General features: G+C 45.6%; 1 protein-coding gene across 1 annotated transcript in view; it reads left to right on the top strand.

The window, feature by feature from the left end:
• The window catches only part of NBN (nibrin), a 161,520-nt gene that overhangs the window by 122,690 nt on the left and 12,183 nt on the right, over positions 1–26,647 (top strand). Inside the window, exons 11-14 of the mRNA XM_063924075.1 lie at positions 2,797–3,223; positions 23,708–23,788; positions 25,385–25,543; positions 25,822–25,935. Coding sequence (XP_063780145.1) covers positions 2,797–3,223; positions 23,708–23,788; positions 25,385–25,543; positions 25,822–25,935 — 781 coding nt within the window. The remainder of the gene's footprint in view (positions 1–2,796; positions 3,224–23,707; positions 23,789–25,384; positions 25,544–25,821; positions 25,936–26,647) is intronic.

The following is a 26,647-nucleotide window of genomic DNA, read 5'->3' as shown; positions in this document are numbered from 1 at the left end:
AAGAAATTTCCAAGGTCTCTGGTCAAGCCTAGAGTCTTGTCTCCACATCAACGTCCTGGAGTTGAGGGCCATATACAACGCCCTGCGTCAAGCGGAGGAATTGCTTCGGAGAAAACCGGTTCTGATTCAGTCAGACAATGTCACGGCAGTGGCTCATATAAACCGCCAAGGCGGAACAAGGAGCAGAATGGCCATGGCAGAAGCGACCAGGATTCTACGCTGGGCGGAAGGCCATGTAAGCGCGCTGTCAGCGGTGTTCATCCCGGGGGTGGACAACTGTGAGGCGGACTTCCTCAGCAGGCACGACCTGCATCCGGGAGAGTGGGGACTTCATCAAGAAGTCTTCGCACAGATCACGGATCATTGGGGACTGCCTCAAATCGACATGATGGCATCCCGTCTCAACAAAAAGCTGAAGCGGTATTGCGCCAGGTCAAGGGACCCTCAGGCGGTAGCGGTAGACGCTCTGGTGACACCTTGGGTGTTCAGATCGGTCTATGTGTTTCCTCCTCTTCCTCTCATACCCAAGGTGTTGAGAATAATACGAAGAAGCAGGGTCAGAACAATACTCATTGTTCCGGATTGGCCACGGAGGACTTGGTATCCGGAGCTGCAAGAGTTGCCCTCTTCCTCTAAGGCAGGACCTGCTGCGGCAGGGGCCCTGTCTGTTCCAAGACTTACCGCGGCTGCATTTGACGGCATGGCGGTTGAACGCCGGATCCTAGCGGAAAAAGGGATTCCGGAGGAAGTCATTCCTACCCTGATCAAGGCTAGGAAAGATGTGACGTTAAAACATTATCACCGTATATGGCGGAAATATGTTTCTTGGTGTGAGGCCAGAGCTGCTCCTATGGAGGAGTTCCATTTGGGCCGTCTACTTCACTGCCTTCAAACAGGAGTGACTTTGGGCCTAAAATTAGGGTCTATAAAGGTCCAGATTTCGGCCTTATCCATTTTCTTTCAAAGAGAATTGGCCTCTATTCCTGAAGTACAGACCGTTGTGAAGGGAGTGCTGCATATTCAGCCTCCCTTTGTGCCTCCGGTGGCGCCTTGGGATCTTAACGTGGTGTTACGTTTCCTCAAGTCACCTTGGTTTGAACCACTCAAAACTGTGGAGTTGAAATACCTCACGTGGAAAGTGGTCATGTTGTTGGCGTTAGCTTCGGCAAGACGTGTTTCCGAATTGGCGGCTTTATCACATAAAAGCCCATACTTGGTTTTTCACGTGGATAGGGCGGAGTTGAGGACTTGCCCTCACTTTCTGCCAAAAGTGGTCTCATCTTTTCATGTGAACCAACATATTGTCGTGCCTGTGGCTACATGGGACTTGGAGGATTCCGAGTCCCTGGATGTAGTCAGGGCTTTGAAGATTTATGTGACCAGAACGGCTAGAATCAGGAAGACTGAAGCTTTGTTCGTTCTGTATGCGGCCAACAAGGTTGGCGCTCCTGCTTCAAAGCAGACTATTGCTCGATGGATCTGTAACACGATTCAGCAGGCGCATTCTACGGCAGGATTGCCGTTACCGAAATCGGTTAAGGCCCACTCCACTAGGAAAGTGGGCTCTTTTTGGGCGGCTGCCCGAGGGGTCTCGGCATTACAGTTGTGCCGAGCAGCTACTTGGTCGGGGACAAACACCTTTGCAAAGTTCTATAAGTTTGATACCCTGGCTGAGGAGGACCTCCTGTTTGCTCAATCGGTGCTGCAGAGTCATCCGCACTCTCCCGCCCATTTTGGAGCTTTGGTATAATCCCCATGGTCCTTACGGAGTCCCAGCATCCTCAAGGACGTTAGAGAAAATAAGATTTTACTTACCGGTAAATCTATTTCTCGTAGTCCGTAGAGGATGCTGGGCGCCCGTCCCATGTGCGGACTTCTTCTGCAAGACTTGTATATAGTTATTGCTTACATAAGGGTTATGTTATAGTTTTTCGGTGGAACCGTGGCTATGTTGTTGTTCATACTGTTAACTGGGTAAGTTTATCACAAGTTATACGGTGTGATTGGTGTGGCTGGTATGGATCTCGCCCTTGGATTTACAAAAATCCTTCCTCGTACTGTCCATCTCCTCTGGGCACAGTTTCCCTAACTGAGGTCTGGAGGAGGGGCATAGAGGGAGGAGCCAGTGCACACTCAGAGTCCAAAGCTTTCTTAAAGTGCCCTATCTCCTGCGGAGCCCGTCTATTCCCCATGGTCCTTACGGAGTCCCAGCATCCTCTACGGACTACGAGAAATAGATAAGTAAAATCTTATTTTTTAATTTCAACTTACTGCATTTGGACACAGCACTTTGGATTATGGGAAAGAAATCCAAGAGTTTTGGATAATATTATTGTGCGTTCTAGATCACATTTATTTGTTTCTGTTGTGTCTTGTTTAACAAGAGCACATAATTCACTGTGTATGTTTTTCTTCGGTTCACATCGGTTTAAACTTACTATACTGACATAAACTGGCAGTTTCCTCCATAAATAATTATTGGTGCACTCCAGCCACCTGTTGCTACACCGGTTTCAGCTGATTGCCAGTGACTGACGGCTGTGTAGAACCCGTCACCTTTTGGAAATAAGTGAACGGAGTAAATGTTTATTCATTGAACGCAGGATGAGCACGAAAAGTAAGCGCCATACATATCAGTGTGTAATGTAGTTGCTCTAATCATTGAATTAGGCTTCAGTAAATATTTATCCATTCCTGATAGATTCCTGGGGAATGAGTTCAGCGTGTTTACACATTAATAGTAGACAAAAATATCTGACCGCTCGTTTACTTTATTAACCCTTTCTTCATTTAAAGGGACCGAGATGAAGATGAACGTGAAACATCTTCTACAAAGTTGGCCAGAGTGGAGAGCAGGACGTCCCTGTGTTCAAAACCTGCAGATGATGCAGAGAGACGCTTATCCGGTGCCTTGGATGCTGATCTGGATATAGAGCCAGTAGTCCTATCCGGCGAGAAACCTGGAATCTCAAATAGTCAGCCTAAGGGTGACACAAAGGCCCCTGATAGTAGTTTGGCAAAAGAGGCCTCTGTGAAGAAGAGGAAGGAACCTGATGATGTGGTAGAGGAGTCCGATTTAGAAAATGAAGCAGAAAGTGGCGATGAAGTGTCACAAAACAACCCAAAAAGCAATGCAAAAAAGGCAAAAAGACCACGTTTGGTGTCTGAGGACGACTTTGGAGACCCCGCCATAGATTCACAGGACAGAGGGGACAGAACAGCAGTAAGTAATACATATTCCTAGGGGTGGAAAAGGTACGCAGAATTAGGGTGCTGGCGACCAGCTGCCACCTCCAGTCTCCCTTATCTAACACTGGGGGAAGGGGCGGGGGATTTATCAAAGCTTTATAACCATTATAAACCAATCAGCTCCACACTGCCATGTTACAGGCTGTGTTTCAAAACAGGAGCTTATTGATTGGTACTTTATATCTCTCCACTTTATCACTCTCCATGCTTTGATAAATCTTCCCCTCTGTCATGTTCTTTAGTGTGAGACATGTGGAGACATCTCATTGTAGATGGGAGTGTTTCCGGTCTATTATCACCTGACTTATAGGCCCTACACACTTACCGATTACACTGAGCGATATGAACGATCTCGTTCATTAATGAACGAGATATCGTTCATATTGCTCAGTGTGTGGGCACCTACGATGAACGACGTCCCCGCGGTCGTTCATCGTTGGTGCCGGCTCGTTTATACATGCAGGCCATATTAGCATGCAGGGCTATGGGACCGGGTGACTTCAGGGAGTGAAGAAATTTCACTCCCCCCGTCACCCCCCACGCCGCCGAGTCGTCCGTCGGGCACCTCGGCGAATCATCATATGTGTAGGGGCCATTATTCCCTATCTGGAGGTCAGGAAGTGCACCGGGTGATTAAGAACCAAGTTATGAGGTTTCGGTTTGATTTATTGGATGAGGTTTTTTTATGTTGACTCCCAAGTTTTTCAGATCCTCCCCTGCATATTCCTGCCAGTAGTCTGCATTTGTTAATATGTACTTATTATGTGGGTCTAATCATTTCAAATAAGGACAATTGATTGTAAAGCTGAAGCTCATCACTGACAAACTGAGATCTACTTCTTTTTACAAAAAAATGGGGTTTTGCATGATATAAAAGAATAAATAAGCAAAAGGCAATTTTCCCTTAGTTTGGAGAGTTCTCCTCTACATGGTTCCCCTGCCACGGTGCAGGCTCAGCACAGGCTCATACTGCTCACTTCATCATTATGTGTGTTTGCATGAACTGTATTTGTTGATCTAGAAGTACTTTTGACTTTTTTTTAAGTGCATAACTCCGCTACACATAGCAGACCAGAGCATAGGGGTGAGGGACAACTGGGTGGCATATGACCCTGATCAAAAAAAAGCTCTACATTGACGGGCAGGGGTTCCACCTGCAAGCATATTGTTCTCAGATACTATGTAGATCATAATTTGCTCCCTTAATATAGATATTTTTAAGGTGAGTTTAAGAACGCCATATGATGATGTCATTGTACAGTGATCCCTCCACAATACACTATGTGAGGATTTCTGTACTTACTCATTACAATATTAGATGCATTTGTGTGTTTATACTCGTGTGTGTGTGTGTGTGTGTGTGTGTGTGTGTGTGTGTGTGTGTGTGTGTGTGTGTGTGTATATACCAATAGCAGAAATCAGAGGCGGCACTCAGGAGGCTTTGAAATCAGTGAAAAACTATATTCGTCAGACCTCACGAATATAGTTTTTCACTGATTTCAAAGCCTCCTGAGTGCCGCCTCTGATTTCTGCTATTGGTACATGTCAGGGACAGGTTCCCTGGGGAGGGCACCGGAGCGAGGTACACCCTGAGGGGGAGGACTGGAGTGCCGGAGCTTATCTTCTATATATATATATATATATATATATATATATATTATAGATAGATAAATAGATATATATGTATATATACAGTGGGGCAAAAATTTATTTGGGCAGCCACCGATTGTGCAAGTTGACCCACTTAAAAAGATGAGAGGTCTGTAATTTCCATCATAGGTACACTTCAACTGTGAGAGACAGAATCTGAAAAAAAAAAAAACAACAGGAAATCACATTGTATGATTTTTAAACAATTTACTTGTATATTCTTGTGGAAAATAAATATTTGGACACCTACCAAGCAGCAAGATTTCTGGCTCTCACAGACCTGTTACTTCTTCTTTAAGAAGCTCTTCTATCCTCCACTCGTTACCTGTATTAATGGCACCTGTTTGAACTGGTTATCTGTATAAAAGACACCTGTCCACGCCATCAAACAGTCAGACTGCTACCTCTCCACCATGGCCAAGACCAGAGAACTGTCTAAGGACACCAGGGACAAAATTGTAGAGCTGCACAAGGCTGGGATGAGCTACTCGACAATAGGCAAGCAGCTTGGTGAGAAGAGTTCAACTGTTGGCGCAATTATAAAAAAACGGAAGAAATACAAGATCACTGACAATCTCCCTCGACCTGGGGCTCCATGCAAGATCTCACCTCGTGTGGTATCAATGATCTTGAGAACGGTGAGGAATCAGACCATAACTACACGGGGGGACCTGGTCAATGACCTTAAGAGAGCTGGGACCACAGTCACAAAGGTTTCCTTTTGGTATAACTGCACTTGCCGTGTTTGGAGGGAGAAGAATGATGAATGGAATCCCAAGAACACCATACCCACTGTGAAGCATGGGGGTGGAAACATCATGGTTTTTTGGCTGCTTTTCTGCAAAGGGGACAGGACGACTGATCCGTATTAAGGAGAGGATGAATGGGGCCATGTATCTTGAGATTTTGGGCAAAACCCTCATTCCCTCAGTGAGAGCATTGAAGATGGAACGTGGCTGGGTCTTCCAGCATGACAATGACCCCAAACACAATGCCCGGGCAACTAAGGAGTGGCTTTCGTAAGAAGCATTTCAAGGTCCTGGAGTGGCCTAGCCAGTCTCCAGACCTCAACCCAATAGAAAAGATCTAGAGAAGATCTGCATGGAAGAGTGGGCCAAAATACCTGCTACAATGTGTGCAAACCTGGTCAAGAACTACAGGAAACGTTTGACCTCCTTAATTGCCAACCGAGGTTATATTACAAAGTATTGAGTTAAACTTTTTGATTGTCCAAATATATATTTTCCGCAAGAATATGCAAATAAATTGTTTAAAAATCATACAATGTGATTTCCTAGTTTTTTATTTTTTTAGATTCTGTCTCCCTCAGTTGAAGTGTACCTATGATGGAAATTACAGACCTCTCTCATCTTTTTAAGTGGCTCAACTTGCACAATCCATGGCTGTCAAAATACTTTTTGCCCCACAGTGTGTGTGTGTGTGTGTGTGTGTGTGTGTGTGTGTGTGTGTGTGTGTGTGTGTATATATATATATATATATATATATATATATACGTAAATTTAAGAGTGATCGTAATCGAATTTGCGTGCCATAGACACCTGTCATTGCAACAGGTCACAGCACCCGGAGAACAGAACCTAGAACAGGGGGTAAGTATGAGATGGATAGGGAGGAAGCAGCAATTCCCTTGTGCTAACCACACAATAGGTGTTTTAGGGTCCAGTCTATTTAAAGATTTAATGGAAACCTACAGTATCAAGTAGCTTCTAGTAGAGTTTGCAATGTTATATTCCAGTCTTTCACCTCTTCATCTAGGAAGATTTATGCATATAAAGTAAGTAGAAAGAATTGGAGGAATTAGAGGAGTGTGCTCTGGTGAGACATGATTAATATACTCATTAGAGCAATTGCCTAAGACTATTCAAAAGTGTTTAAACATTAATGCTGCTTGTAAGAAAGGAAAAGGATTACTTTGTCAAACCCTTTCACCGCAGTAACTGAGAACTGAATTCTGGTATGTCCCCATCAACTAACCTTTCGAAGACCGCACATCGGTGATCATTCCGAGTTGATCACTAGCTGCCGTTGTTCGCAACGCAGCGTTCAGACTAAAAATCGGCATTTCTGCGTATGCACCGCAATGCGCACGCGCGATGTACGGTACAAAGTCCTTTGTTGTTTTGCACAGGTTCTAGCGAAGTTTTCAGTCGCACGGCAGAACTCAGGAATGACATGAAGTGGAGGTTTCTGGGTGGCAACCGACAGTTTTTAGGGAGTGCTTAGAAAAATGCAGGCGTGGCTGGGCGGGTGCGTGACGTCAAAAGCCGTCCCTCCGTCGTTAGAATCAACGCACACGAGTAACTACAGGGCTGGTCTTATTTTGCACAAAATGATTTTGCAGCCGCTCTGCTGCACAAGCGTTTGTACTTCTGCAAAGTGAAAATACACCCCCCGGTGGGCGGCGACAATGCGTTTGCACGGCTGCTAAAAGTAGCTAGCGAGTGATCAACTCTGAATGACCCCCATCGTCCATTCTGCATTTATGGAGGGTGGCTAATTACCTTGGACAGAGCCACATGCATCAGAGGTATGAAAAAGTGGAGTGCTCTTACCCGGTGGATGTAGGTGGAGCCACTGGTGGTATAGAAGCAGAGTACTGTCCGGAATACACCCCGCTGGGCTCCAAAACATTCAATTGGAAAGTTCCTCCTTAGAGCCATACTGTCCGGAATACACCCCGCTGGGCTCCAAAACATTCAATTGGAAAGTTCCTCCTTAGAGCCATACTGTCCGGAATACACCCCGCTGGGCTCCAAAACATTCAATTGAAAAGTTCCTCCTTAGAGCCATACTGTCCGGAATACACCCCGCTGGGCTCCAAAACATTCAATTGGAAAGTTCCTCCTTAGAGCCATACAGGCTTGAAATGCGTTGGAAGATTGCAGTGGCCAAGAACACGAAGGAGGAACTTTCCGGTTGAATGCTTTGGAGCCCAGCGGAGTGTATTCCGGACAGTACTCTGCTTCCATACCACCAGTGGCTCCACCTACATCCACCGGGTAAGATCACTCCACTTTTTCAAACCTCTGATGCACCAGAAGGAATGTACTTATGCATCAAGTTTTAACACAGACACTGGATTAACACACAGAACCCAGCATGTCATGCACTATATTGTATATCTAGCCTGTATAAACATTTTTTCTTATTTCTGTTTTTATTGAGCATCTTTATTGAATTATTGTATTTTACTTTTGTTTCGGTTAATAACATTTTTTTTCAGACTATAATAAATGGCCTGCTTTGCATTTTAAACGTGATCTGTTCTTGCTGTGCAGTGGAAATTCACTACATGTCCAAACGTATGTGGACACCCACTCTGATTAGCGTTTGGCTATTCCTGCCACACCATTGCTAAACAGTGCATACAATCAGTCATGCAGCCATGCAGTCTCCATAGGATAAACAGCAGTAGAATAGGATGAGCTCTGTGAACTTTGTACATGGCATTGTCATAAGATGCCACTTTCCCAACAAGCCAGTGCTGCTATTGTACAGTGGAACATCTAGGAGCAACAACAATTGAGACGCCAAGCATTCGGCCACACAAGCTTTACAGAACAGGACCTTGGTTGCAGTGCTCATTAACAAATTCTAAGCTACTGCCTGTAGAAGCAACATCTGCAGAAGAACTGTGGTGATTGGTTTTCCGTGGCTGAGCAGCATCACCATGCGCAGTACAGATGACTGCAGGAGTGGAGTCAATCGCACTTGACCAGTAGATATGTTCTCTTGCTTCGCCACCTGGCAGTGCCACAGACTCATCTGGTTTTGGAGGATGCCAAGTAAATGCTTCCTGTTTGAAAGCATACATGGTGGTGAAGGAGGAATAATGGTTTGGGGCTATTTTTCATGGGTCTCTTAGTTCCAGGGAAGGATGCTACAGCATACAAAGACATTCTGGTAATTGTGTGCGGCCTACTTTGCGCCAACAGTTTGGGGTAGGGCCTGTTCCGGTCTTAGCATGACAATGCCCCTTTGCACAGAGCGAGGCCCATCAATGATTGGTTTTGTGTGTATAAACTTGACTGGTCTACAGTCCTGACCTCAACCCCATTGAATACCTCTGGGATGAATTTGAACACTGAACGTGACTCAGCATTTATCTCTGACCTCCTAAGTCTATTGTGGCTGAATGGTTGCATACCTCCTCCACAGCCACTCTCCAAAAAGCCAAAAGAGTGGAGTTTGTTAAATCAGCAAGAGAGGGACCAACTCCACATTTTGGAATGAGATGGTCAACAAATACATATGCGTTTGATGATCGGGTGTCCACATAGTACTTTGGCCATGTGGTGTATCTTGCAGAGCTCACCTGCTTACTAGCCACAGGCTATATTGTTTACATTTTACAATTGATGATTGCTAACATATTACTGTATGATTATAACTGATCTTTGATTTACCTAGGGCTGAATTAACATCACAAGTCACAACTTTCCCTTGTGACTTAATGAAAAACAGTTAGTCCTGAAATGCCCCATTGACGAAGACCTGTCCTCATTTCCCTCCCCAAACCTACATGTCATAACTTTTTAAACTACTAGAATTCTTGTTGAATACTTCATACCCCTCAACTTCACAAACAAACCAACAGGCAGCTGTCGGGTTTATTAGAAAGAGGGGATGAGTGAGGGAGAAGATCAGCGAATTAAACCTTTCAGCAGTGAATGGTTTGCATAAGTTATAGATCTTTTTTTTTTTTTCTTTAAGCGGAAACTGCTAATTCAATGTGACAGGTCCGTTTTAAGCTGTTGGTACATAATTTGCTTAGAATAAGGAAAAAAATGCATTTGTGTCATGTGAATTATTCTGTGCAGTATCAGATGCTGTGCTATCAAAGTGTTTTCATACTTGCTGACTGTGTGGGTCAGCCTTTGTGTGATTGTCACATTCTATCAGTCACACACATCCGCACAAGAATAGAATGATTAAAGTACTTCCCCGATGAAAAGCACTGGTTCCAAAAGTATGAGCAGAGCCCTCAGAGAGCTAGATTGCTTTAATACTGTTTTTCATTTCTGTATCCACTTACAAACTGTCTATTCAGTGTTGTTATCTGGCCAGCTTTCATGTATTGTTTATGTGGCTGGGCACTTGCCAATCATGTGACCTATTAGTAGCCTGCATTTCAATTGGTAGAAATGCCGCAACCAATGTTGAAAACCCCAATGTTGTTGGCAATGGGTTTGCCCCAAATACCCATAGTTTAAATGCTTTACTGTGGAAATTATTTTGAAATCAAAGAGCATTGAGCAATAGGGGTCTATTCAATTCAAGTCGGAATAACCGCTGTTTCCGACAATTTAAGGTCGAATCCAGATTCGACCTATTCAATCAAACTGCCCTTTATCCGACAAGTCTGAAATTCGGACTTGTCAGAAAACATGTGGATCGACGGATTGCCGCGGATCTACGCGTTTTGACGGATTTGCGGCCAAATCAGACAGGTTTTATCCCCTTTCCGACAATGTCAATCCGGCTTTAAAAAAAGTCGGATTGGTATTGTCGGGAACTCCCAAAACATGCCGGATTTGGCCGCAAATTGAATACTGAAATGTCGGATCCTTTCCATAAGAAAGGATCCGACATCAGTTGAATAGACCCCACAGCATACACTATAACAGAGTATGTAACTAATGACTACCTCGCACGCACATCAGCAGAACAATGAAGACATCTCTTAGTCGGCGGGATATAATTTGTTGTTTGCGTGGCATTTACGTAGCTTCCCCACTCTTCACCCTTTTACATATCTGCATGTAAATATATCAGAAGCATGCTCATTGTGCCGTTGAGAAACTTAATCTGGCTAATTATACTTTATGATTTCTGCCCAGATTTCAGAACCTTTTTTTGCGTTTCATATCACAGGTTTTTTAGACCATAGTAAAGGCCACACCTGCATTTGCTTATTATAGTGCTTAATAAGGCAAAGAAAGGGGGTTCCATATGAGTGTGTAAATAAAAACATGCAATTAGACTTTTACCTAGACTCTCTTGATTATGTTAGATTTTTTTCAAAGCTGCTAGGTTCACTTTAATAGCCAGTAAGTCACTCTAGACATTGGGAAATGCAGGGGGGGTTTCCAGTTGCCCGGAAACCCTCCACCTCTTGGCCAGCTGCTCAAATTCTAACTACAATAGCAACAGTATAAAATGCAATTACCACAGCTGCTGCAACAACCTACAGTTGAAGGGACAGAGCGGTGCAACTTCTTCTACCAAGTTTGCTGTGTGTGTGGATCTGAGAGCTCAATCAGTGCACTGGGCCAGAAGTAGCCGCCAGGAAGGATAGACAGGGGCCTTACCATGAGGTGGGCAAGAGTATGCTTATAATGTGCAGTTGTGTCTCCAAAAGGTTCTATTATGTATGTGTATTTATATATTATGGGATGTTTACCCTTTTTCTTACCACTTATGTTATTTATATTAAATAGGTTTGATATAGCCTATACCACAGGTTCTCAAACTCGGTCCTCAGGACCCCACACGGTACATGTTTTGCAGATCACCTCACAGAATCGCAAGTGAAATAATTAGCTCCACCTGTGGACCTTTTAAAATGTGTCAGTGAGTAATTAATACACCTGTGCACCTGCTGGGTTACCTGCAAAACATGCACTGTGTGGGGTCCTGAGGACCGAGTTTGAGTACCACTGGCCTATACTATTGTATAGACCATCTATATAGTCTGTGTATAAAAAGACCAATGTTTACATATACGTCTAGGGCCGGTGCTAGATTCGTCTACCACCAGCGGCGGCTGCAGCCCTGGACTGCGGCTCCGACTACCTAGTGTTGGGGGGGGCGGGGGGCGCTAAGCACATATAAATGCAAATGTGAAGATGTATGTAATATATGTGCTGGCAGTGTATCCGGCATCAGTTACCAGTCAGCATTTGGATTCACTCTCCTTCTAAGCCCTCATTGGCTAGTTTCACAGGCGTCTGGGGGCTGGCTTAGTTGAGTGAATCCTAATGCCGAGTCCTGGGTTCCGCCAGGGGCTGCAGCCGCCGCTGTCTACAACTTCCCCAGACTCCTGACTTGCTCAGATGTTCCGCAGAGGGGAGTGTGTGGAATGTATTTGTAAGCCTCCCACTGGAAATCCTGTTTTTGCCCCTGCTAGATGTAAATAACCCTTTGGTTCCTAACTATTTATAAATAAATATTTATTTTTCCTTTAAGCTATGTATTAAGGTGAAATGGACACACACGCACACCCAGATGAGTCTTCAGTGGCTTCATTGTACTCGACCATTATTGTTAATATATAAACATCACTCAGTATTGCTTCCAGATTTTCAGGTCATTCTGACCCGTTTATATACTGCAGAGATCAAAATATAAAAGAATGCAGTAATGAATCTACAGGAATGTATTGAAGTGCCCAGGTCACGTTGTAGAAGTGGCATTAGTATCCACAATGAGTGAGTTAAAAGGATATGTGTAGGTGAGACGAGTATATGATTGGTAGCTGTTCCTGTAAGACATTATTTTGCTGCCTAAGGGATTGTGCTTAATTAGATATGTGACCTTATGTGTAGAAAACTAAAGCCCAGTACTGACGGGAGAGATGTGTGCTGAGCGATCTTAACACAGACCGCTCAGCACACCTCTCTCCCCCCGCTCTGCACAGCGCGATGTTCTGAGCGAGGGGAACGACAACGGGGGCCGCTCACTTCACACAGCGCTGAAGTGATCGACCCGCTAGATTGAGCCTGCATGCAGGCTCAATCTAGCGCCGGTGATAGCGATGTGCGGGGCCGCGTATCACTATCGCTGGGGGGCATACACACGGCAGATCCGTGCTTAAAATCTAAGCAATCTAGTCAGATTGCTTAGATTTTAAACACGGATCTCTCCATGTGTACCCCCTTAAGAATAGTCCTCGCTGTGCAAGGGGGGTTACTGATATAATTCTCGTGTAATCACCTGATTTCTTCATAATTGTACTTACAGAAGCTACTACTTACCATCTTCTATAACATCATACTGCTACATAGAAAATAAGAATTTACTTACCGATAATTCTATTTCTCATAGTCCGTAGTGGATGCTGGGGACTCCGAAAGGACCATGGGGAATAGCGGCTCCGCAGGAGACTGGGCACAAAGTAAAAGCTTTAGGACTACCTGGTGTGCACTGGCTCCTCCCCCTATGACCCTCCTCCAAGCCTCAGTTAGGATACTGTGCCCGGACGAGCGTACACAATAAGGAAGGATTTTGAATCCCAGGTAAGACTCATACCAGCCACACCAATCACACCGTACAACTTGTGATCTGAACCCAGTTAACAGTATGATAACAGCGGAGCCTCTGAAAAGATGGCTCACAACAACAATAACCCGATTTTTGTAACAATAACTATGTACAAGTATTGCAGACAATCCGCACTTGGGATGGGCGCCCAGCATCCACTACGGACTATGAGAAATAGAATTATCGGTAAGTAAATTCTTATTTTCTCTAACATCCTAGTGGATGCTGGGGACTCCGAAAGGACCATGGGGATTATACCAAAGCTCCCAAACGGGCGGGAGAGTGCGGATGACTCTGCAGCACCGAATGAGAGAACTCCAGGTCCTCCTCAGCCAGGGTATCAAATTTGTAGAATTTAGCAAACGTGTTTGCCCCTGACCAAGTAGCTGCTCGGCAAAGTTGTAAAGCCGAGACCCCTCGGGCAGCCGCCCAAGATGAGCCCACTTTCCGTGTGGAATGGGCTTTTACAGATTTTGGCTGTGGCAGGCCTGCCACAGAATGTGCAAGCTGAATTGTACTACAAATCCAACGAGCAATCGTCTGCTTAGAAGCAGGAGCACCCAGCTTGTTGGGTGCATACAGGATAAACAGCGAATCAGATTTTCTGACTCCAGCCGTCCTGGAAACATATATTTTCAGGGCCCTGACTACGTCCAGCAACTTGGAATCCTCCAAGTCCCTAGTAGCCGCAGGCACCACAATAGGCTGGTTTAAGTGAAATGCTGAAACCACCTTAGGAAGAAATTGAGGACGAGTCCTCAATTCTGCCCTGTCCGTATGAAAAATTAGGTAAGGGCTTTTATAGGATAAAGCCGCCAATTCTGAGACACGCCTGGCTGAAGCCAGGGCTAGCAGCATTACCACTTTCCATGTGAGATATTTTAAGTCCACAGTGGTGAGTGGTTCAAACCAATGTGATTTTAGGAATCCCAAAACTACATTGAGATCCCAAGGTGCCACTGGAGGCACAAAAGGAGGCTGTATATGCAGTACTCCCTTGACAAACGTCTGAACTTCAGGAACAGAAGCCAGTTCTTTTTGGAAGAATATTGACAGGGCCGAAATTTGAACCTTAATGGACCCTAATTTGAGGCCCATAGACAGTCCTGTTTGCAGGAAATGCAGGAAACGACCCAGTTGAAATTCCTCTGTAGGGGCCTTCCTGGCCTCGCACCACGCAACATATTTACGCCAAATACGGTGATAATGTTGTATGGTTACATCCTTCCTGGCTTTGATCAGGGTAGGGATGACTTCATCCGGAATGCCTTTTTCCTTCAGGATCCGGCGTTCAACCGCCATGCCGTCAAACGCAGCCGCGGTAAGTCTTGGAACAGACATGGTCCCTGCTGGAGCAGGTCCTTTCTTAGAGGTAGAGGCCACGGGACTTCCGTGAGCATCTCTTGAATTTCCGGGTACCAAGTCCTTCTTGGCCAATCCGGAGCCACGAGTATAGTCTTCACTCCTCTCCTTCTTATGATTCTCAGTACTTTTGGTATGAGAGGAAGAGGAGGGAACACATACACTGACTGGTACACCCACGGTGTTACCAGAGCGTCCACAGCTATTGCCTGAGGGTCCCTTGACCTGGCGCAATATCTGTCCAGTTTTTTGTTGAGGCGGGACGCCATCATGTCCACCTTTGGTTTTTCCCAACGGTTCACAATCATGTGGAAGACTTCTGGGTGAAGTCCCCACTCCCCCGGGTGAAGATCGTGTCTGCTGAGGAAGTCTGCTTCCCAGTTGTCCACTCCCGGAATGAACACTGCTGACAGTGCTATCACATGATTCTCCGCCCAGCGAAGAATCCTTGCCACTTCCATCATTGCCCTCCTGCTTCTTGTGCCGCCCTGTCTGTTTACGTGGGCGACTGCCGTGATGTTGTCCGACTGGATCAACACCGGCTGACCCTGAAGCAGAGGTCTTGCCTGACTTAGGGCATTGTAAATGGCCCTTAGTTCCAGGATATTTATGTGAAGTGACGTTTCCATGCTTGACCACAAGCCCTGGAAATTTCTTCCCTGTGTGAGTGCTCCCCAGCCTCTCAGGCTGGCATCCGTGGTCACCAGGACCCAATCCTGAATGCCGAATCTGCGGCCCTCTAGGAGATGAGCACTCTGTAACCACCACAGGAGAGACACCCTTGTCCTTGGAGACAGGGTTATCCGCTGATGCATTTGAAGATGCGATCCGGACCATTTGTCCAGCAGATCCCACTGAAAAGTTCTTGCGTGGAATCTGCCGAATGGAATCGCTTCGTAAGAAGCCACCATCTTTCCCAGGACCCTTGTGCATTGATGTACTGACACTTGGCCTGGTCTTAGGAGGTTCCTGACTAGGTCGGATAACTCCCTGGCTTTCTCTTCCGGGAGAAACACCTTTTTCTGTACTGTGTCCAGAATCATCCCTAGGGACAGCAGACGTGTCGTCGGAATCAGCTGCGATTTTGGAATATTTAGAATCCATCCGTGCTGTCGTAGTACTACTTGAGATAGTGCTACTCCAACCTCTAACTGTTCTCTGGACCTTGCCCTTATCAGGAGATCGTCCAAGTAAGGGATAATTAAGACGCCTTTTCTTCGAAGAAGAATCATCATTTCGGCCATTACCTTGGTAAAGACCCGGGGTGCCGTGGATAATCCAAACGGCAGCGTCTGAAACTGATAGTGACAGTTCCGTACCACAAACCTGAGGTACCCTTGCTGAGAAGGGCAAATTGGGACATGGAGGTAAGCATCCTTGATGTCCAGAGACACCATATAGTCCCCTTCTTCCAGGTTCGCTATCACTGCTCTGAGTAACTCCATCTTGAACTTGAACCTTTTTATGTAAGTGTTCAAGGATTTCAGATTTAAAATGGGTCTCACCGAGCCGTCCGGCTTCGGTACCACAAACAGCGTGGAATAATACCCCTTTCCCTGTTGTAGGAGGGGTACCTTGATTATCACCTGCTGGGAATACAGCTTGTGAATGGCTTCCAATACCGCCTCCCTGTCGGGGGGAGACGTTGGTAAAGCAGACTTCAGGAACCGGCGAGGGGGAGACGTCTCGAATTCCAATTTGTACCCCTGAGATACTACCTGCAGGATCCAGGGGTCCACTTGCGAGTGAGCCCACTGCGCGCTGAAATTCTTGAGACGGGCCCCCACCGTGCCTGAGTCCGCTTGTAAGGCCCCAGCGTCATGCTGAGGACTTGGCAGAAGCGGGGGAGGGCTTCTGTTCGTGGGAAGAGGCTGTTTGCTGCAGTCTTTTTCCCCTTCCTCTGCCCCGGGGCAGATATGAGTGGCCTTTTGCCCGCTTGCCCTTATGGGGACGAAAGGACTGAGCCTGAAAAGACGGTATCTTTTTCTGCTGCGAGGTGACTTGGGGTAAAAAGGTGGATTTTCCAGCCGTTGCCGTGGCCACCAGGTCCGATAGACCGACCCCAAATAACTCCTCCCCTTTATACGGCAATACTTCCATATGCCGTTTGGAATCCGCATCCCCTGACCACTGTCGCGTCCATAATCCTCTTCTGGCAGAAATGGACATCGCACTTACTCTTGATGCCAGAGTGCAAATATCCCTCTGTGCATCTCGCATATATAGAAATGCATCCTTTAAATGCTCTATAGTCCAGAATATATTGTCCCTGTCCAGGGTATCAATATTTTCAGTCAGGGAATCCGACCAAGCCACCCCAGCACTGTACATCCAGGCTGAGGCGATTGCTGGTCGCAGTATAATACCAGTATGTGTGCATATACTTTTAAGGATATTTTCCAGCTTCCTATCAGCTGGTTCCTTGAGGGCGGCCGTATCAGGAGACGGTAACGCCACTTGTTTTGATAAGCGTGTGAGCGCCTTATCTACGCTAGGGGGTGTTTCCCAACGCGCCCTAACCTCTGGCGGGAAAGGGTATAATGCCAATAATTTTTTAGAAATTAGCAGTTTTTTATCGGGGGAAACCCACGCTTCATTTAATTCATCTGATTCAGGAAAAACTACGGGTAGTTTTTTCACACCCCACATAATACCCTTTTTTGTGGTACTTGTAGTATCAGAAATGTTCAAAACCTCCTTCATTGCCGTGATCATGTAACGTGTGGCCCTACTGGAAAATACGTTTGTTTCCTCACCGTCGACACTGGAGTCAGTGTCCGTGTCAGTGTCTGTATCGACCTGAGGTAACGGGCGTTTTATAGCCCCTGACGGTGTTTGAGACGCCTGTACAGGTATTAACTGATTTGCCGGCTGTCTCATGTCGTCAACAGTCTTTTGTAAAGTGCCGACACTATCACGTAATTCTTTCCATAAGACCATCCAGTCAGGTGTTGACTCCCTAGGGGGTGACATCACTAACACAGGCAATTTGCTCCGCCTCCACACCATTTTCCTCCTCATACATGTCGACACAGCGTACCGACACACAGCACACACACAGGGAATGCTCTGATAGAGGACAGGACCCCACTAGCCCTTTGGGGAGACAGAGGGAGAGTTTGCCAGCACACACCAGAGCGCTATATATATATACAGGGATAACCTTATATAAGTGTTTTTCCCTAATATAGCTGCTGTATATATTAATATGCCAATTTAGTGCCCCCCCTCTCTTGTTTTACCCTGTTTCTGTAGTGCAGGACTGCAGGGGAGAGTCAGGGAGCCTTCCTCCAACGAAGCTGTGAGGAAAAAATGGCTTGTGTGCTGAGGAGATAGGCTCCGCCCCGTTTTCGGCAGGCTTTCTCCCGCTTTTTTGTGGAAAACTGGCAGGGGTTAAATACATCCATATAGCCAAGGAGCTATATGTGATGTATTTTTAGCCATTTAAGGTATTTTCATTGCGTCCCAGGGCGCCCCCCCCCCAGCGCCCTGCACCCTCAGTGACCGGAGTGTGAAGTGTGCTGAGAGCAATGGCGCACAGCTGCGGTGCTGTGCGCTACCTTATTGAAGACAGGACGTCTTCTGCCGCCGATTTTCCGGACCTCTTCACTCTTCTGGCTCTGTAAGGGGGCCGGCGGCGCGGCTCCGGGACCCATCCATGGCTGGGCCTGTGATCGTCCCTCTGGAGCTAATGTCCAGTAGCCTAAGAAGCCCAATCCACTCTGCACGCAGGTGAGTTCGCTTCTTCTCCCCTTAGTCCCTCGATGCAGTGAGCCTGTTGCCAGCAGGTCTCACTGAAAATAAAAAAAACTATTTAAACTTTTACTCTAAGCAGCTCAGGAGAGCCACCTAGATTGCACCCTTCTCGTTCGGGCACAAAATCTTAACTGAGGCTTGGAGGAGGGTCATAGGGGGAGGAGCCAGTGCACACCAGCTAGTCCTAAAGCTTTTACTTTGTGCCCAGTCTCCTGCGGAGCCGCTATTCCCCATGGTCCTTTCGGAGTCCCCAGCATCCACTAGGACGTTAGAGAAATAGGGAATGCTGACAATATAAAACCAATATGCCGCAGTGTAAAACTGTCATAGCATAATTGCCAAAATAAACGGATGCCCAGCACTTAGCAGATGTCTGCGTAGCTTCTGTTTGTTGCAATGTTGTTTGTTTCGTGTTTGCGTAGTGTTTTTTCTGTGCCCTCATTTTCCTGTCTGCAAAGTCTGTCTTTGTTTTACAAAGGAAAAGAATAGAGAGAGCAGACACTAGACACATGAAGGTTATTTCGGAAAATAAAATCATAAAGTTTGTGAAAGTAGAGATCAATGATTGTCCACCTTTATTTTCTGCTATTTCCCGCAGCATCCTGGCTCTTCTTCATTGCAGGGATCTAGGACAGGATGACAGGTGCTGTGCTTGTATGATAAGGGTAATACTCCCCTGGGACGTGCCCCGGTATTCTAAATACAGTGGCACCTGTCAGCCATGGCTGACTCACTGTGATAAACAGGAATCTGGACTACAGTTGTGTTATCCTGCAATCCAGCACGGCATTCACTGTATCCACATGTCATTAGTTTCTGGTTTAATGTATGTCTGCCTCTCTCCACTCCTATCTGTCCTCCATGCTACTGTCCTCATCTTCCTCTCCAAATATACTCCATCTGCCTCTCCTCTCCTACAAGTCCTACGTTGGCTCACATTCCCCTTCAGAGCCCAATTCAAGCTTCTCACACTCACTTAGAAAGCCCTTACCCATTCATGTACATTTTACACCTCTGACCACATCTCCCTTCACACTCAAGACCGCATTCTTCGCTCTTCAAATGAATCCCACCTCTCCTGCCAACTGGTTACTTCCTCCTAATCCGGTCTCCTTATAGGACTGCCCACCTCTCTATAAAACTTCAAACAGGCTCCCAAGGCCCACTTCTGCACCAAACCCAGAAATCTTTGTCTGACCCTCTCTCCCTTGGTCATGGTCAACCCCATCTGTCTGCCACTCCCCTTTAGAATGTAAGCTCTCACGAGTAGGGCCCTCTTCCCTCATGTGCTTTGACTTCCCTACTAATACTTTTCATCTACTCCATGCTCCCTTCAAGAGCACCTAACCATCGCTTTCTGCCTTCATGCTGCTTATTTGAATGCTATGACCACTGATGCAGCAATGTTTATAAACCATTTACTACTTTTGCTTTGTCTTGTAATTTAATACACTGTTTTCCTGTGTGCTCATGTGTTTATGTACTTTGTTAGGCGCTGTGGAACCCTTGTGGCGCCATATAAACAAAGGATAATAATGTTTGCAGATACCGTAGCGAAAAGTGATTATCCTCTCTGTTATCTACTTTCATACATACTGAGGCTCCTTGTAAGTGTCAAATAGTGCTGAATATAGCACTTTTGACGTTTACCACCTCTTCTTACATCCCCCCCTATATAAAGTACTCACGTATGTATATGTAAGTACATCTATGTGAAAAAATACGTTTGATATTCACATGCTCTTGCTATTAATCTCAGTTCATCCTATTATTATCAGCCAGTATATGTCTCTGACATGGAACACACTTACCGGTGTCTTATGGAATGTGGCCACTAGGGTAAAATGGATGGAAAGAAATGCTTAGTACATTCTGCCGCCATGTCGCTGTTTTTGAGTGTTATTTCAGAAGAAGAAATGCACTTTCCTGCATGAAGCACGCTTGAAAGGTGAAAAAGGCATGACACTGATAATACAGTGTATCTGAAAAGTCTTCACAGCGCTTCACTTTTTCCACATTTTGTTATGTTACAGCCTTATTCCAAAATGGAATAAAATATTTTTCCCTCAAAAATCTACACACAGTGCCCCATAATGACAACATGAAATGCAAATTTCTTAAAAATAAAAAACTAAGAGATCACATGTACATAAGTATTCACAGCCTTTGCTGAATACTTTGTTGATGCACCTTTGGCAGCAATTACAGCCTCAAGTCTTTTTGAATATGATGCCACAAGCTTGGCACCCCTATCTTTGGGCAGTTTCACCCATTCATCTTTGCAGCACCTCTCAAGCTCCATCAGGTTGAATGTGAAGCGTTGGTGCACAGCCATTTTTAGATTTCTCCAGTGATGTTCAATCGGATTCAAGTCTGGTCTCTGGGCCACTCAAGGACATTCACAGAGTTGTCCTGAAGCCACTCCTTTGATATCTTGCCTGTGTGCTTAGGGTCGTTGTCCTGCTGAAAGATGAACCGTCGCCCCAGTCTGAGAGCGCTCTGGAGCAAGTTTTCATCCAGGATGTCTATGTACATTGCTGCATTCATCTTTCCCTCTATCCTGAAAAATACTCACAGCATGATGCTGCCACCACCATGCTTCACTGTAGGGATGGTAGTGGCCTGGTTTCCTCCAAACATGATGCCTGGCATTCACGCCAAAGAGTTCAATCTTTGTCTCATCAGACCAGAGAAATTATTTCTCATGGTCTGAGAGTCCTTCAGGTGCATTTTGGCAAACTCCAGGCGGGCTGCGTTGTGCTTTTACTAAGGAGTGGCTTCGGTCTGGCCACTCTACCATACAGGCCTGATTGGTGGATTGCTGCATAGATGGTTGTGCTTCAGGAAGGTTCTCCTCTCTCCACAGAGGAATGTTGTAGCTCTGGCAGAGTGACCATCGGGTTCTTGGTCACCTCCCTGACTAGGGCCCTTCTCCCTGATCGCTCAGTTTAGACAGACAGACAGACAGCTCTAGGAAGAGTCTTGGTGGTTCCGAACTTCTTCCATTTACGGATGATAGGGGCCACTGTGCTCATTGGGACCTTCAAAGCAGCAGATATTTTTCTGTACCCTTCCCCAGATTTGTGCCTCGGGACAATCCTGTCTGTCTACAGACAATTCCTTTGACTTCATGCTTGGTTCGTGCTCAGACATGCACTGTCAAGTGTGGGACCTTACATAGACAGGTGTTTGCCTTTCCAAATCATGTCCAATCAACTGAATTTACCACAGGTGGACTCCAATTAAGTTGTAGGAACATCTCAAGGATGATCAGTGAAAACAGGATGAACCTGAGCTCAATTTTGAGCTTTATGGCAAAGGCTGTGAATACTTATGTACATGTGATTTCTTAGTTTTTTATTTTTAATAAATTTGCAAAAATAACAAAACTTTTTTTCACGTTGTCATTATTGGGTATTGTGTGTAGAATTTTGAGGGGAAAAATGAATTTATTCCATTTTGGAAAAAGGCTGTAACATAACAATGTGAAAAAAGTTAAGCGCTGTGAATACTTTCCGGATGCACTGTATAGGCCGAGGCCTAGTTTCCATCACCTCAGGACATGTAAAAAGAAACAAGTCAATTTTCAGAAATTTTCAAATCCCCTGCAGCCAACTCAACCATCAGGTGCCCCCAAATGTGCCCACTCCTTACTCTTCGTGCAATAATCTCCTCCATTAATACTTAAATTCTCATTCTTGCACATGGGTGTGAAACGATGGTGCACCAACCAGCATTTATTTATGAACATTCGGTTTCTGCCATCAGAACATACAAAAGTTTGCACCATTTTGATATGCAAACTCCATACGCTTGCTATGAAAACTAGTCCGTAGATTCAAAGTAGGCACATTGTGTCATATGCTTTGCATGCTCGCACCTTCACTCTTTTCTCTTCATGTAGAGCCCTGAACCACCCAAATGGCTCTTGGCATATACTTTGAGTTTTCCTGTCAGGAAAGTGGATGTCCATAGGAAACAGCTTTTTCCATAATAAAAAACCCCATATCCCGAACTAACACCTTCTCATGTATTTGATCTGTTACCCGTAGCGCCTTCATTAAATTGTTCAGAAATTATGACATGTGTAGAATACCATTATATTTTATTTCTGAATAAAAGTTATTGCTGGTAAACTGGCCAGTCCTCACGTAATAGGGTGCATTCAGAGTTGCATGCAAGTCGGCCACATTGCATGCTCAGGAATAAGTATGGATTTCCGGTTTTCAAAGTTGGCTGTGTCTATGGGGCTCCAAGCACTGCCTCATACATCCGCTTGCAAAAGTAGCCATCCTAACTATCATCCCTATGCCAAGTGCAAGAGATCCATCTTACACCAGCAAGATCTCTCCTTACCCACAGCCCTGCAATTCTGCCTACATGCCCATGGCCTACGGGCAATCGCCCCGGTTACAACCACTCAGCGGGAGATGTGGCTGAGATGCCTAGGATTCTGAATCGCCCATAGTTGCTCAAAGTTGTATTTTGTCATCTCAGGCGTATACGCGGGGCAAAAAAAATCAGATTTGCCTGCAAAACGCGCACAGATCCAACAAGAGTAAATTCTCCTTTCTTATAATATGAGGATAGTGTTCACTCTAGGGTGAACAATAGGCAAGGCGTGCGCACCTAGAAAGGGGCGTGGTCACTTGAAGAGCGGATGTTATCTTCTGACATACCTCCTGTTTGTCACTCTTAGGGGCATGTTCAGCACTTTCAGAGATGCTGTGCTGCCCCCAGGCTCTCTCCCCTGCACTGTGAATAGATTGCGGCATGCATGCACATGGCATCTATTCACGGACCGTGAGCACTAATCCACCCCTTTTCCCACTGCAGCCTGCGGGTAGGAACGGCAGAGGGCAGGCTGTTTCAGCTGGGCACCTCCATAAGGGCTAGGCGCATTTTGTCATTTTACAATTAGGCAGTGCACGGTGAATAGTGGGGAAGACTATGGGGATATTAATATACCTAAGGTTTCATAAAATCTTTAAAAGAAGAATAGTTAAAGTCATTTCTTTGTTTTATGTAATATTTATTTATACATTGCATCTGTTTCAACCCAAAGGCTATTTAGATCACAAGGCCAGTCATCAGTTACTCCGATTTTGGCTTTCCCCTCACATACAATACCAATACCTCCTGACTTCATGACTGCATCCATTTTCATAAGCTCTTTATGAACAGCGAGAGAGAAGCATGTGACAGCTTTACATTCCAGCCATTGTTATTTCATTGCGTCAGAGGATTAATGCTTTTTAATTAAAGTTGTGGATTTTGGTTTCCTGAAATTGATAATTCCATGTGTGTTTTAGCCTGTGTTCCTCAGTGATCTCTGAAGGAATCCTGTCATGTTGCCACTAGTTACACATTTAAGTATTTGACTTTATTTTGTGTTTTTCTAATTTAGCCGCGTCCACAGAGCGCTCAGACAGTAAAGCCTGAGTCTGATATGGAACAAGAACCAGAGCCTCAATACGAATGTACCAAGGTAATCACCTTTTACCGTTCCCCAAGCCACCATCACACTCACAGCCTGGTCTTCCCAAGCCACCATCACACTCACAGCCTGGTCTTCCCAAGCCACCGTCACACTCTCAGCCTGGTCTTCCCAAACCACCATCACACTCACAGCCTGGTCTTCCCAAGCCACCATCACACTCACAGCCTGGTCTTCCCAAACCACCATCACACTCACTGCCTGGTCTTCCCAAGCCACCATCACACTCACAGTCTGGTCTTCCCAAACCACCATCACACTCACTGCCTGGTCTTCCCAAGCCACCATCACACTCACAGTCTGGTCTTCCCAAACCACCATCACACTCAGTCTGGTCTTCCCAAGCCACCGTCACACCCACAGTCTGGTCTTCCCAAGCCACCATCACACTCGCAGTCTGGTCTTCCCCAGGCACCATCACACTCACAGTCTGGTCTTCCGAAGCCACCATCACACTCACAGTCTGGTCTTCCCAAGCCACTATCACACTCACAGCCTGGTCTTCCCAAGCCACCATCACACCCACAGTCTGGTCTTCCCAAACCACCATCACTCTCACAGTCTGGTTTTCCCAAGCCACCATCACTCTCACAGTCTGGTTTAATGAACACAAAAGGAAAAAAAAAAGACAATGTCTAGTTGGGGGAAAATCATGGAATGTGTTGAGCTGCAATAAACCACAAGTCTACCTGTTGCCTGCATGCGTGGAATTTGGTACACTAATGCACCTGCTACACAAAGCATGCTAGATATACTCCCGGCTCTAACCTTGTGCATTACGGTCCTTATTCAGAATTGCATTTAGCTCCAAATGTGGACGGATCTCAGCCGTTTCTGGTGGCAACCGGGTGTACAGTATGCATGGGAGAGAACTGTCATCTGGACATGTTGCCAGAATTGCTTGGCATTCAGTGTATGCCATATTCCCTGCACCCAGCATAGGATTGTGAGGACTCCTGTGTTTGTAGACTGAGCCATTGGAAGGTACATACACAAAGATGCCCAGTATACTGCTGTAAAATAGCATTGGCATACTGATCGTAATGTGTATGCAGAGACGTGTGCATTACGTGTGAATCAGAATCAGGTCCTATACGTCATCTATGCTAAAATAAACAGTCTAAGGCTGCCCCAAAAAATTACTAATAAAGGAAATTAAACTATGTTCCTGTTCAAATGAATCTCAGGCAAGCCTACCAAGATCCTGGCTAAAGTATTCTCTTTAGGCCCCATCTGACGTTATCACGAGCAACTGCACCAACTCTGCTCCCAGGCCTCCCTCTCCTGTTCACCCCTCTGTATTTCTCCGGCAACTGCACAGACTTCTCTGCATGCACTGTCAGTCATTAGTCTGAACATAGTGGTGGAAGTTAGGGGACATTTTTAAAGCGCAAATGGAATATACTAGCACTATATTAGCAAATGTTAATAAATAATTATAGTTACCATGGTCCATAAATGTACAAAACTCTTGGTTGGGTTATGTCTCGGATTGTTTTCAAGTGTCTTGTTTAGATGGATGACTGTCAAGATGTATAGATTTGATGCTGCCTTCTAATGATACAATCCAATGCTTGCATTGTACAGATGACTGTCAAACCAAAAGACGAAGATGATGATGGACATCCGAGCAAAGTATTGATGTTAGAGTTTCGATCATTAGTTGTTAATCGACCGGCTAGAAACAGTCAGCTCATTGCCAACTCTACCGGTGGAAATGGACCTAATTTTAAGAAGTTCAGAAAGGTAATATATTCCTATGCTGAGATTTCACAATATTATTCAGTCTAGAGCTTCACATTATAGTGTGTATGTTGTGTCATTTTCTTTGTGATGAAATTGTCCAAGAGGTGTCCCCAAGTTGGAAATAGTCATTGATTGTTATGGGAAGTACACAGTGTATTCACATACTGTACCAACAATACAATACAAATCAGTAGTCCTTTGTTGTACCCAACACATCATACTGTATCTGCTATTAGTATTACACCGATATGTCTGAATATTATTCTCTGTGTATATAGATAGCGTATCCAGGAGCGGGAAGCTTCCCCCACATCATTGGAGGCTCTGACTTGATTGCTCATGATAAGAAGAAAAATTCTGAGTTAGAGCAGTGGTTGCGGCAGGAGATGGAGGTAAGGGGAGACAATAAAGTGGTCATATGTTAGTTAGCTACTAATACTACCAGTTATTTTAGGTCCAATCAGGACTGCCATCAGGGGCGTACTGCCGGAACTGTAGTCCCGGGCCCAGACAGAGAGGGGGCCCGCCCAGCCTGCACTGGCACTTAGACTACCATCATACTGACGACGCCACAGAGCAGTGCGGGGCTACTGACGACCATCCAGTGATATAGCAAGTTGCAGTCTACAGCTGTGCAGGGTCTCACTGATTGGCCAGCAAGCTCTCAGTAGCTGAATGGAGGCTGGCCAAACTTGTTTCTTGGCCACCAATAGTTGCAGTGGCTGCTGTCTGTCCCACATCAAACCACTAAGTTCTCACCAACACCTCAGGTAAGAGTTTGTGGCGGACGGGCCTGGTTAGTGAGGGGGCCCTGCCTATTTTGTCAGTCCCCAGGCCTCACAATTTCTGAGGGTAGCCCTGGGTCCAATCATGTTGTTTTAAATAGCATTATTATTATTATTTAAATATAGCTTTAAATAGTAAAATTTATACACCAAACTCAGGCGGTAATTCAGATCTGATCTCTGGGATGCTTTTTTTGCTTCCCTGCGATCAGATAGTCGCCGCCTACAGGGGGACTGGGTTTTCGCTGTGCAGGTGTGCGATCGCATGTGTAGCAGAGCTGCACAAACTGATTTTCTGCAGTGTCTGCGCAGCCCAGGA

This window comes from Pseudophryne corroboree, chromosome 5 (assembly GCF_028390025.1).
Source record: "Pseudophryne corroboree isolate aPseCor3 chromosome 5, aPseCor3.hap2, whole genome shotgun sequence".
NCBI classification, from domain to species: Eukaryota; Metazoa; Chordata; class Amphibia; order Anura; family Myobatrachidae; genus Pseudophryne; species Pseudophryne corroboree.
This window is presented reverse-complemented; position numbering and strand designations above follow the sequence as displayed.